Source organism: Mandrillus leucophaeus, unplaced genomic scaffold, assembly GCF_000951045.1.
Source record: "Mandrillus leucophaeus isolate KB7577 unplaced genomic scaffold, Mleu.le_1.0 Scaffold88, whole genome shotgun sequence".
In the NCBI taxonomy this organism is placed as follows: domain Eukaryota; kingdom Metazoa; phylum Chordata; class Mammalia; order Primates; family Cercopithecidae; genus Mandrillus; species Mandrillus leucophaeus.
The window spans coordinates 6,160,157-6,172,643 of record NW_012109585.1 but is presented as its reverse complement, the minus strand read 5'-3'; the positions used below and the strand labels follow the sequence as shown (position 1 = coordinate 6,172,643).

The window sequence follows — 12,487 nt, the reverse complement described above, 5'->3', positions numbered from 1 at the left end:
GCAGGTTTAAGCCAGACATGGTGGCTCACACCTGTAATCCCAGCACTTTGGGTGGAGGCTGAGGCCAGAGAATTACTTGAGCCCAGGAGCCTAGGAGCCCAGGAGGCAACACGGCAAAACCCCATCTCTAAAAAATACAGAAAAAAAAAAAAAAAATTAGCTGGGCGTGGTGGTGTTTGCCTATAGTCCCAGCAACCTGGGAGGCTGAAGTAGAAGGATCGCTTGAGCCTAGGGAGGTTGAGGCTGCAGTGAGCTGTGATCTTGCCACTGCACTCCAGCCTGGGTGACAGAGTGAGACCCTCTCAAAAAAACAACAACAAAAAAAACAAACAAACAAACAAAAAAAAAAACAGACTTATCAGCAATCCATCATATAATAGGAATGGTAAATTCAGGATCAGGACTAAGCAGGTCAATAGGGTGCATTTAAGTCAACAAAAGGTGGCTTAGACTCCTATGACACCTACCTCGGCTATCAGCTATATCAACCCTTCTGTCTTAGCTCAGACCTACAGCCTTAGTGGGTAGTTCTCTGTAACCAATTGATGAAGGGAAAAACAGCCCTGACTCACAGATGGATTAGCTTTAGACATTGATAGTAGTTAAAAAAAAAAAAAAATTGTTCCTCTAACATAGCTTCATTTAGTGGGTAGCCCTAAATAACTTTGAAGGGAAATTCCCCCAGTGAGCTAAGCTGTAAGCAGTATACCTATTCATTCATTTTGTATGGAGGACAAAACAATTCCACATAAAGGTTTACATACACTTGTGAGCAATGGCAAATAGTTGAGTGGTATCTGTTCAGCACTCACGTATGTACAACCTGGAAGTGCAAGGAGTTGACCAATGGAGACAGAACTAGGAAACAAATACCTCCTCATTCTATATGGCTCTTTAGAAGTCCCCAGTGGGATTAAACCTCAGTAACCCATAGCAATGCGGATTGAGACAAGGCTGAGGGGAGGAAAAAGAGCAAGGCACTTGTCTCTGGTGCAAATTTAAGGAGGCACCAAGAAATTCAGTAACCAAGATTAATTATACTTCAATATTTTTTAAAATAGAAATTAATGCAAATACCCATGATGAACACAATATCAAAATTTTAAGTAAAGACAGGCTCAGTATTGCTAATTTTCCCTTTATTCTTAGGCTCCACTAGGGCTTCACACAGCACTCTTACTGATCCTGGTCATCACCAATAACCATCTCAATTTCAGTCTATGTGGGCTTTACCTCCCTCCCTGTTCACTCTCCTCCCTAGTCCCTCGCTTCGTTTTATGGTATCACTACTCAAAATAAACGACCTTATGTAAGTTCTTGTCTCCAACTTTGCTCTATTATTTGGGGTAGAGTAGGGAGATGAAACTCCAAGCTAAGTAAGATAATGACCATAATATATCATTCGAAGAAGGATACTTGTGAAAATACAGGAGGCTCTATTAATAATTTCACTGGATTAATAGGCATAAATCAGAGCTGTCCTAGCACATCAGGATGTATAGTCTTATTACAGGTAGGAAACTGAGGTTCCAAGGGGGTGGGAAGTCCTCCTAAGAGGAGGGGTCAGAGTGGAAGCTACACAAAAAGAGGCAGAAATGTCCCTCCGCCTCTTAATCGGGGCCTGGAGAAACAAACATACTTGTGCAAAATCTCCGAGAGGTGAGCTCTTCACCCTGTCAGTTTTATCTGCCTCGTGAACCCCAGGGCTCAGGCTCCAGCCTCGGGCTAGCTCACACAACAGCAGACGGGCCTTAGGTCTGGGCACTGAGCAAAAAAAAAAAAAAAAAAAAAGGGAGGCCGTGGTCCCTGCTTTGGTTACCCTGCTGGGTCTGAGCGCCAAATCGGATCTCCTCCTTCTCTTTCCCTCCCTCCCTCCCTCTCTGTTCCTGGACTGGGGCCAGGCCCTTCTGCAAACAAAAGCCTTCCAGTCGGAGAAAGCTCTGGCAACCTGACAAGATAAAGCGCCCTGGGGGCGTGAGGAGAGCAAGGGCTCAAAATCAGAACCCAGCGTGATGACAGTGCCTCCATGACTGTGCTCCCGCAATGGGCAGGCTCCATGTCCTGGCGCCCGCCCGCCCATGGACCCGGCGAGGGATTCCAGGCTGGGCTCAGCCATTCCGCCGGCGTGCGGGGGAGGAAACTCGCCTCCCGGGCACTCGGTTTTCTCCTGCCCCCGCCCTCCCTCCAGTCCGGGCCCATCTCTGACGTAGTGTGACCTTGCTCATCCCTTCCAGGCTGTGGGCCTGTTTTCCCTGTGCAAGGCGAGGGTCCTGGCTGTCCGGGCGCCGCCAGGGTTGACCGAATTGAGCTCTCCTAGGACTCGTGGGAAATGAGCTCCCTGTCGGCGTGTGCCAGCTGCCTGCGCCGGGCGCCACAGAACAGGGCGCGCTCCTGCAGCTCCGCCGCCCGCAGAAGTTTCCCGGGAACCGACTCCACCGACTCGCCCCTCCGCGCCCCCCGCGTGGCCGCCTAAGCTCAGCCTCCAGATTAGAGGAGACCGCGGAGGGAACCCTGCCGGAGTCTGGGCCCGGGGTGACGCGACCCCAGCAGGTTGAGGGCCGACCTCTCCGAGACCTTGCTCTCCGGCCTCGGCTCCTCGCTTGCGCCCGCCCTCCCACGTGGGGCCCAGGTCTGGGAATCAGCGCTCCGGGGTGGCTGAGGACAACCGAGAGCGAGCTTCTCACCCGGCACGCGGGCGGAATGGCTGAGCCCAGCGTGGAAGTCCCCGTCAGGTCCTTGAGGGCGGGCGGGCGCGCAGAGCACTGGGCGGAGACAGCCGGGAGTCCAGCCCCTTCCCAGCGCCCTCCCCTTCCCAGTGCCAGGCCAGGGATGGGGGTGTGGTCCCAAGTATACATTGGCATCAAGCTCCGCTCCCGGAACGCTCCAGCGCCCTCAGCCTGTTTCCCAGGACCGGTCCCCGGCTGCGCACCCCAATTTCCAACAGCCTGCCTGTCCCCGGGAACGTTCTGACATCCTTGGGGAGCCCCCAGCTACGCGACACTGCCCCGAGAACGCTCTCATCACCCGTAGTTGCAAATTTCGGAGCGGCAGTGGGAAGGATGCGGGACTACGACGAGGCGATCGCCTTCCTGGGCGAGTGGGGACCCTTCCAGCGGCTCATCTTCTTCCTGCTCAGCGCCAGCATCATCCCCAATGGCTTCAATGGTATGTCAGTCGTGTTCCTGGCGGGGACCCCAGAGCACCGCTGCCGGGTGCCTGACGCCGCGAACCTGAGCAGCGCCTGGCGCAACAACAGTGTCCCGCTGCGGCTGCGGGACGGCCGCGAGGTGCTCCACAGCTGCCGCCGCTACCGGCTCGCCACCATCGCCAACTTCTCGGCGCTCGGGCTAGAGCCGGGGCGCGACGTGGACCTGGGACAGCTGGAGCTGGAGAGCTGCCTGGATGGCTGGGAGTTCAGCCAAGACGTCTACTGGTCCACCGTCGTGACTGAGGTGGGTGCCAGGCCGAGACCGGGGACCCGGGAGTGCCTGACCCTCCCTCTGCGTCAGCCCCCCTTGAGACTCCCTGCGCACTGCCCGGGTCAGCGCTCCCCTCCCCTTCAAACCTGCTGTTCATACTTCCAGCAGCGGGTGTGCACCCCAAGAAAGAATAGGACTCACATGAGGCGCATTCCTGGGTCGTTTCTGTCCAATAAGGAGGTGATGGAGAAGGGAGTTTGTCACCAACTGTCTTTTCATTTCCGATTTTCACAACAAATGAAGTTCCCCAAGAACCTAGATGTGGCCTTGGGGGAAGCGCAGCCCCAGGCTACCCAGACGCACTACTTGAGTCACCTTCCTGCCAGGCATGGGAGGAGGGGTGTGAGGGACCTTGTTACTGGGCAGGGCGGGGCCAAATCTTGTCTGTTCATTGGCCACAGACTTCTGGAGGCATCAGGAGGTGTACTGCTGTACCACATACTTGGAGGTTTGGGGTCCTGTCCTGAGGCCCCAGTTTCTCTAAGACAGCAGATGACCTCCCGAGGCTCATTGGGTGCAAGGAAACAGAGAAGGCAAAACCCCAGCTGGAAGCCCTGGCACTCAGGGACCTCTCTGAGCACAGGGTCAGTTGGCAGGCAGGGCCTGTAGCCCCTCAGTACCCTGCGTGGTTAGTGGCAGGTTTTCCAAGCTCCAGGAATGAGGATGCACACACACTTCCCTGTTTTTCCTGCTTCACATCTGGTAAGGACCTGGGTCCAGGAAACACCTTCCTCCTGAGGAGAGCATCCTCATGGAGCCATTGCCTGCTATTGGTCAGGCAGGCAGGATTTCCCTGCTGCTAAGTCCCTCCTCCGCCTTGTGCTCCTCCCAAGAAAAACCTGAGTGGCCTCTGCTAGTCCCTTATCCCTTTCCCTCAGCACAGTATAGCAGTCATCAGACATTGTGTCTGGCCTTGTGCTGGGCACTAAGGTGTGGATATCTGGGGTGTGGAGCCTGCCTTCAGATGCCCATGGGGCACACTGGCTGTGTTACTGAGAAGGCTAACATTAACCCTGGTTAGCAATAGGGTTCTAGAACCCAAATTCAAGTCCTGCCTTGCTTGCTATATGACCTGGGATAAATAAATCACCCTCTCTGTGGGACAATAAGCAGAGGAAATACTCTAAGAAGGGGTGATACGATTTTAGCTGAGTCCGAAAATGTGAGCAAGGCCTGTCTAGGCAAGAACATGGGAAATTCAGGGAATGGAATTCTCATACATCAGAGTGGCTGGAACTCCACGGATGACAGATACGACAGATAAGACTAGAAATGGCCACAGGGGCTAGTTCATAGTGGCCTTCTACATATACTGAAGAGCTGACTTTATTCGGAGGACAGTGAGGAAATAGTAAGCATTCTAAGGCTAGGTTTCTGCTTTTGGAAAGAGCTCACTCTAGCTGCTATGACAAACAAGACCAGTGAGGACGTTGTGAAACTCTCCTCTGCAAGAGAATGGTGGCCAGCCAGGCGTGGTGGCTGTGGAATCTGTGATACCTGTGGGAAGTGGGCTCAGCCCAGGGACTGCCTTTGGACCCCCCAGCACTGGCACCATACCTACTCTGGGCCCTAAGGTGGCCATGCCTCTCTGGCTTTGCTTCCCTAGCAAGGGCTGTAGTGCTTGCCCACTCCCTGCCCACAGCATGGCCTGGGAGCAGCTAAGACTGGGGCCAGCCCATCCCACGTCGATTCCTGAAAGTGTTATCAGTGCCTGTTATGGAGGCTGGGCCCACAAGCGGCAGCCTTCCCTGGCAGCTGGGCTGACCTGTCTGCTTTTCCATTGCTCACTGGTTTTGTTCACTGTAGGGTGTGAGGGGTGGGTATCTGCTGGCCTCCAAGTCCATAGCTACCCATGTTGTGCCCTGTTCACAGGGACCTCTAAGGATGTACATCATCACACATTCACACGCATGCACCAGGATTTGCTTTTTTCGGCAGCCTTTCCCCTTCCTGGCTTCCTTTTTGAGTGGTGGGAGTAAAATAAAAAGCAACTAGGGGGCGGGTGCAGTGGCTTATACCTGTAATCCCAGTATTTTGGGAGGCCGAGATGAGCAGATTACTTGAGGTCAGGAGTTTGAGACTAGCCTGGCCAACATGGTGAAATCCTGTCTCTACTAAAAATACAAAAATTAGCTGGGAGTGGTGGTGCACCCCTGTAGTCCCAGCTACTTGGGAGGCTGAGGCAGGAGAATCACTTGAACCTGGGAGGCAGAGGTTGCAGTGAGCTGAGATCGCACCACAGCACTCCAGCCTGGGTGACAGAGCCAGACTCTGTCAAAAAAAAAAAAAAAAAAAAACTGGGCTCTGTGGGCTCTGGTGGTTGGGAGGAGGAGGGAAGGTAGCAAGTACCAGGGTGAGCAGGATGGATGAATGGCTCTGCCCAGAGGAGCGGCGGCACACAGAGTTCTGGAGTCAGACTCAATAGAGGGCCAGTTTTGACTCCACTGCCAACCACCTGGCTGACTCCAGGCAGGTTACTTCACTGATGAAAACCTCAGTTTCCATGTCTATAAATCAGGGGTACAAGCAGATGAAAAGAGGCTCAACATCACTCATTGCTATAGGGAAATGCAAATGAAAACCATAATGAGGTACCACTTTGTACCCTTAAAGATAGCTACTACAAAACAAACAAACAAACAAAAAGAAAAAAAAAAAACACCAGAAATCCACTTTGGGAAGCCAAGGCAGGAGGATTGCTTGAGGCCAGGAGTTCAAGACAGCCCTGGGCAACATAGCAAGACCCCATCTCTAAAAAAAAATAAAAATAAAAATTAGCCAGGCATGAGGGCATGCGACTGTAGTTCTAGCTTCTCAGGAGGCTGGGGCAGGAGGATCACCTGGGCCCAAGAGTTCGAGGTTGCAGTGAGCTATGACCATGCCTCTGCACTCCAGCCTGGGTGACCCCACCTCTAAAAAAGTGTTGTTGTTGTTGTTTTTTTTAAACACAGAAAATAACAAGTGTTAGTGAGGATGTAGAGAAATTGGAACCCTTGTTCATTCCTAGTGGGAGTGTAAAATGGTGCAGCCACTACGGAAAATAATATGGTGGTCCCTAAAAAAATTAAAAATTAAAAAACTAATTCTGGATATATGTCCAAAATAATGGAAACAGGGCCTCAAAGAGACATTTGCGCACCATGTCTATGGTAGCATTATTCACAATAGTCAAAAGGTGAAAGCAACCCAAGTGTCCTTCCACAGACAAATGGATAAACGTAATGTGGTATATGTGCACAAAGGACAATTATTCAGCTTTAAAAAGGAAGGAAATTCCGATACATGCTACAACATGGATGAACCTTGAGGAGACTACACTTAGTGAAATAAGCCAGTCACAAGACAAACTATTGTCTGATTTCACTTCAAGAGCAGTCACACTCACAGAAACAGAAAGTAAATGGTGGTTGCCAGGGACTGGAAGAAGGAAGGAGTAGGGAGTTGTTTCATGGGTATAGAGTTTCAGTTTTGTAAGATGAAAATAGTGTTGGAGATTGATTGCACAACAGTGTGAACGCTTCTGAACTGTACACTTAAAAATGGCTAAGATGGTATATTGTATATTATGTGTACTTTATCTCAGTTTTCAAAACGGGGATAATAAGAGAAGCCGCCTTATCTGAGTTGTTGGGAGGACTCAGTGAGAGAATGCCCCACGCCCCATCTGGCGGTGGCCAGCACAGAATGTGGCACCAGCAAATGGGCTTCCTAGGTGGGTGGTAAGGAGTGGTAAGGGCAGGACCTCAGCACCCTCTTTGCCTTCTGCACTAGCTGGGCACAGTGGGCATGGAGGGAGCTGTTCTAAAGTCCAGGTTGTGGCCTCTGTAACAGGTGATGGGACTTGCTGGAGGCCGAGCCCCTCTCCCCACAGTGGCAGTTCCAAGGCTCAGAGAACAGAACACAAGTCCAAACCCATACTGACTTGGCCAGTGCCAGTGGACAGGGCCAAGCCCAGGGGCCCTGAGCAGGTTCTCTGCATCCCAATTGGCACAACACAGGTAGTGGGACTGTCCTCAGATTGTGTCTCTGCCTTCCACCGCCGTGCCAGGATCTCCCAATGGGCATATCCTTAGGGACAGACAAGTCTGCCTGAACTGTCCCCCAACACCTCTTCACAGGAGGACAGGGTTAGCCAGGAACCAAGGATGGCATGCTCTGCTGTAGAAATGCCTTTCATAGTGTGCCAGGAGGTAGCAATAAGGTGTCTGAGTTGGGGTTTGCATGAGTGCATTCGTCTGTGTGTGTGCATGTGTATAAGGTAGTTTCCTTCTTCAGGGGTTGATTGTGAAGTCCAAGTTTTTCATCCTGTGCAGTTACTAAGAGTCAAATTATTATTATTATTATTTTTTTTTTTTTAGATGAGTTTCGTTCTTGTTGCCCACGGTGGAGGAGTGCAATGGTGCCGTCTTGGCTCACTGCAACCTTTGCCTCCCGGGTTCAAGCAATTCTCCTGCCTCAGCCTCCCAAGTAGCTGGGATTACAGGGGCCCACCACCATGCCCGGCTAGTTCTTTGTTTGTTTGTTTGTTTGATTGATTTTGTATTTTTAGTAGAGATGGGGTTTCACCATGTTGGCCAGGCTGGTCTCTAACTCCTGACCTAAGGCGATCCACCCACCTCGGCCTCCCAAAGTGCTGGGATTACAGGCGTGAGCCACCGCACCTGGCCATTATTTTTTAGCTTTATTTTGCAATAACTTTAGATTTAGAGAGAAGTTTGAAAATAGTACAGAGATTTCATATATACCCTTTATCCAGCTTGCTCTGATGTTAACAATTTAAATACACATTATGCATTTATCCAAACCAGGAAATGAACATTGGTTACAATAGTAATAACTGGACTATAGACTTTGTTTGAATTTCACCAGTTTTTCTACTACTGCCCTTTTTCTATTGTAGGATCCCATCCAAAATCCCATGTTGTATTTAGTTGTCATGTCTCAGTCTCCAATCTGTGACTGTTCCTCAGTCTTTCCTTATCTTTCATGATCTTGACATTTTTCTGAGTATTTTGATGAATGCTCCTCAGTTTGGGTTGGCATGATTTTTCTCACAATTAGATTGCGTTATGCACTTTTTGGTAATGATACCATAGAAGTGATGCATTCTCTGGGCATCGTGCCAGTGGGTACATGATGCTGATGTGTCTTATTACTGGTGATGTTAACCTTGATCATTTGTCAAGTTGGTGTCTACGGAATTTCTCTGCTGTAAAGGTACTATTTTTTCCTCTGTCACTAATAAATATCTTAAAGGAGGTACTTCGAGATTATACAAAATCCTGTGTCTCCTCAAATTTCTATCCACTGATTTTAGCATTCATCACTAGGCCTTGACTGAAACAACTATTACTGCAGTTTGCCTAGTGATGATTTTGCATTTTCTGATTCCTTCAACATTTATTAACTGGAACTCTTCCAAGAAGAAGAGCTTCCCCTCCACGTCTATTTATTAATGTATGCAGTTGTTAACTTGTATCAGTACAGGTTCATACATACTTATTTTATTTCATCAGTTATAAACTAATGCTATCGGTCTTTATTTTGTTGCTCCAGTTATTCTAGCTCAAACCAAGTTTTTTTCACTTTAAGGATAAAGAATGTAGATATCCAGGGTAAGGGCCTTTGTCTGTCTCTGGAGTCAGGGCTAGAGGCGTCTGTGTTTGCCCCTGCGGGAGGAGTGCCAGTCATAGCTCGTTGCTAAGTTTTCCATTGGGCAGCAGTTGAGGAGGAACACAAACAGGGACTGGTGCGACCTGGGTTGGGACTGAAGCTTCTGTTGGGGAAGGAGGGGCCCCAAGCAACCCAGAGTGTCTGATGCTGGGGTCCTCGTCCCTGAGACCTACTGCAGGGGTCAGATCTCAGTCTCCATGGGCATGGCCCTTCATATATAGCCCTCAGGGCCAAGACCTCAGAGAGAAGAGGCCCTGCGTGTGAGGAAGCCCAGCAGCCTCCTGCCCTGAGGCTAAAGGAGCAGGAAGGGCAACAAATGCCCTGCTCTGGAGAGGGCCTAAGTTCATCTGCAGGGCCACAGGGCAAGCAGCAGAGGTAATCCTGGCTGGTGGCCAGGGGCTAAGCATGGGCTGACCTTTGCCTCAAGCATGTCCTCTTCTTCCATGGAACATCATTAGGATATTGACCTTCCCATCAGCCCATGGGCTAGGAAAACTGAGGCAGTCACCTCTAAGCTGGATACCACTTCTGCCAGGTCTTGTGCTCCAGAGGCCCTGGGGGAACCTTGTATATTAAGGACCAGCCTTCTTTGCAGGCCACCAGTGATCTAAGACGGGGCTGCTGCCACACCGTAGAGCCTCCTGTCCTCTTCAGCAGCTGGGCTGCATCCTATAGGAGCCCATGAGTGGAGCTGCTGGTAGCCCACTGGTAGTGGAGCTATGGAGCCTCCAGCAAAGGGCCTGGACCTCTGGTGGCACTAGCCTTGTGCTTTCCTGGGAACTGGGGTCAGGGCCTGAACAGCAGTAGGACTTACTGATTCCCCACCCATAGCCCAGAGGCGAGCCAGGTTATGTGGAGGAAGATAGGGCCTCTTCCCCTGCTAACAGGGAGCTTCTGGGAGGCATTGAGAGCAGCAAGCAAGGGAATATGAAACAGACTAACCCTCACGTGTGGCCTCCACTATGTGGACTTCACTTAGCCACTTAGCGGCTCTCAAGGATGCACCTCCCTTGGGGTCTTGGTAGGCCCGGACAAAAGGGGAAAACCTTTCGTGATAGGCAGGTTTGTGGAGTTTGTTTCTACCAGGCCTGCAGGCTGCCCTGGGACATTGCTTGCAGTCGTGGAGACTGTCAAGATAGCCTGAATATTAACCAAGTTAATCATCCAAGTCCATACTTGGAACTGTCCTCTGGCAGATTCCAAAGGGGATAAGGTGTGGGGGCCTCTGGCTCCAGCCGCCCAGCGAGACTTCTATTTCCAGTCAATGCTTCAGAAAGTAGATCTTGCCAGAGAGCAGATAGAGGAGACTCAGGGGCTTCCCCTTGCTCTGGCCTGAATGTGCTTCCCTGTTTGTTTATCAGCTGCCTCACCCCAAACTGTTTGCCTCTCTGCTGTGTTCCTCTGACAACAGCCACCAGGATCTGAGAATATGCTTTTGTTCAGAGGCTGCTTCACCCATACCTCCTGCCAAGTTTCTGGATAAACAGACTTTGTCCATCCCTCTTGGTGGGCAGCAGAACTCTCAGGCAGAGTCCAAGGTGGCATTTTGACAAAAACAAGGCTTTGGCAGGACTGGTCAGGGGGAGCTGCAGGTACCTTGGGCCTCTAGAAGGACTGTAATTCCTCCCTTATGGCAGGCTGCATTCAATTTAGGTGTTAGGCTAATACAGGTCTGCCTTGTTTTCTAAAGCTGTGTTGTGGTTTTATGCATGTCTCTGGAGTCTAAAAGAAAGGCAAGGATCCCCATTTGGAATGGAGAAGGTATGGAGAGAATGGACATTCTGGGGAAGGGCTGGAATGACCCACATGCTCTAGCAAGAAGCACAGACAGTCCAAGGCTGGTGGCTCCTCCTCAGCGTTTGCAAGACTGGAGGGCAGGTTCAGGCGGCACCTTCCAGAACTTCCCCTCAGTGCTTGGTGACTGGCACAGACACGATGCCATTTGCTCATGTTTCCCTAATACAGACTGGTAGAGCGGTGGTGGATCCATTGTCAGGATGCAAGGGGCACAGCCACATCCCTGAGTGACCCATCTCCCTCCCACAGCCCCTCCACTCCCATCCTTATCTTCCCACTCAAACTCACTGGTGGTTCTGCATTGGTTTAGCCTCCAATGATCACAGAACTTGTCAGTGAGGCTTTTCCATCTGTAGTAGCTTTTTCTTTACCTCTAATCTAAAGAAAGATACTGAGAACATTTTAAGGTTTAGCAGCCTTCTGTCTTAGTTATTTGTAAGTGAAAATATGAGTAGAAGAATTAGATAAACCACAAAATGGGAGAAAATATTGGCAAATCATATATCTGATAAAGGATTTGTATGTAGAATATAAAAAGAACTCTTACAACTCAGCAATAAAAAAGACAACCTGATTTAAAAATGGATTAAATCATTTGCCCGTTTTGGAGAATAGACACTTTCCCAAAGAAATACAAATCAATCAGTACATGAAAAGATTCTCAGACTTAGAAGATAGCAGTGTGAGGAGCGCCAGCGCCATAGACCAGCTCCCCAGTGAAACAGCCATAGCTGGTGGAAATACACACACACACACAGAGACACACACACACATTTACAGTCTCTGGAAGTTGTCCTAAGGGCATACATTTATTCAAGAAAGTCAACTATATCTTGCAAGAACAGTGGAAGTCTATGATATTTGAGTCACAACCCCTTCAGCCCTCCCTTTCCCCTTCCTCCCAGCACAAGAAAAATGGAAGTTCCACCCTAGGTGGGTATGGCCAAGAAAATAGAGTTCTCTCTCCCATCAGCTTCCAATGAAGGGCTACAGCACCCCACTAAGAGGGACAACCAGTGCCCATCCCCCACCCCATCCTTGTATTCTCTTAACTCCAAACCACAGAAGCAAAAATCCTCATGAGTGCAACCAGGGGATCATAGGTTCCCATCCTCCACCCACCCCCTATTCATATAGTAGAGACTCTAATCCAGGTGCCACAAGTTGAGAATATTAGAGCCTTGATTGCCCTTATCCGAGGTCATTCATAGGGCAGAGGTCCAACACCAAGCTCCCACTTCCACTCAGTGTCCTACTCATAACGTAGGGTTGTCATTCTGAGATAAACGGGCCACTTTCCCTTCCTACTTCTCTACAACAGAAACTCAGAGATTTTGCCCAGAAGGGAGAGCTACTCCAAAAGAACAGAGTTCTAAAGCTGTCCCCACAGGAACGAACTTTATTTGAAATAGAGTGTGTGAAAGGACAGCCTAAGATTGCTCTCAAGAACAACGGAGAATTTAGTGGTAAGCAACTAAGAGGATTCTGGTAACTCCATTAGAGCAATAAGTGAACCCATAATGCAGCTAATTTACCAG

At 50.0% G+C, this 12,487-nt stretch overlaps 2 protein-coding genes across 4 annotated transcripts in view; one reads left to right on the top strand and one right to left on the bottom strand.

Moving 5' to 3' along the window:
* The window catches only part of P4HA2 (prolyl 4-hydroxylase, alpha polypeptide II), a 102,475-nt gene extending 98,761 nt beyond the window's left edge, over nt 1-3,714 (bottom strand). Inside the window, exon 1 of the mRNA XM_011969274.1 lies at nt 3,621-3,714. Coding sequence (XP_011824664.1) covers nt 3,621-3,698 — 78 coding nt within the window. The 5' untranslated portion in view covers nt 3,699-3,714. The remainder of the gene's footprint in view (nt 1-3,620) is intronic.
* The window catches only part of LOC105531355 (solute carrier family 22 member 4), a 133,000-nt gene continuing 122,641 nt past the window's right edge, over nt 2,129-12,487 (top strand). For all 3 annotated transcript variants that reach the window (XM_011969281.1, XM_011969280.1, XM_011969282.1), the window contains exon 1: nt 2,129-3,452. In XM_011969281.1, the coding sequence (XP_011824671.1) occupies nt 3,060-3,452 (393 nt within the window). In that variant the 5' untranslated portion in view covers nt 2,129-3,059. The remainder of the gene's footprint in view (nt 3,453-12,487) is intronic.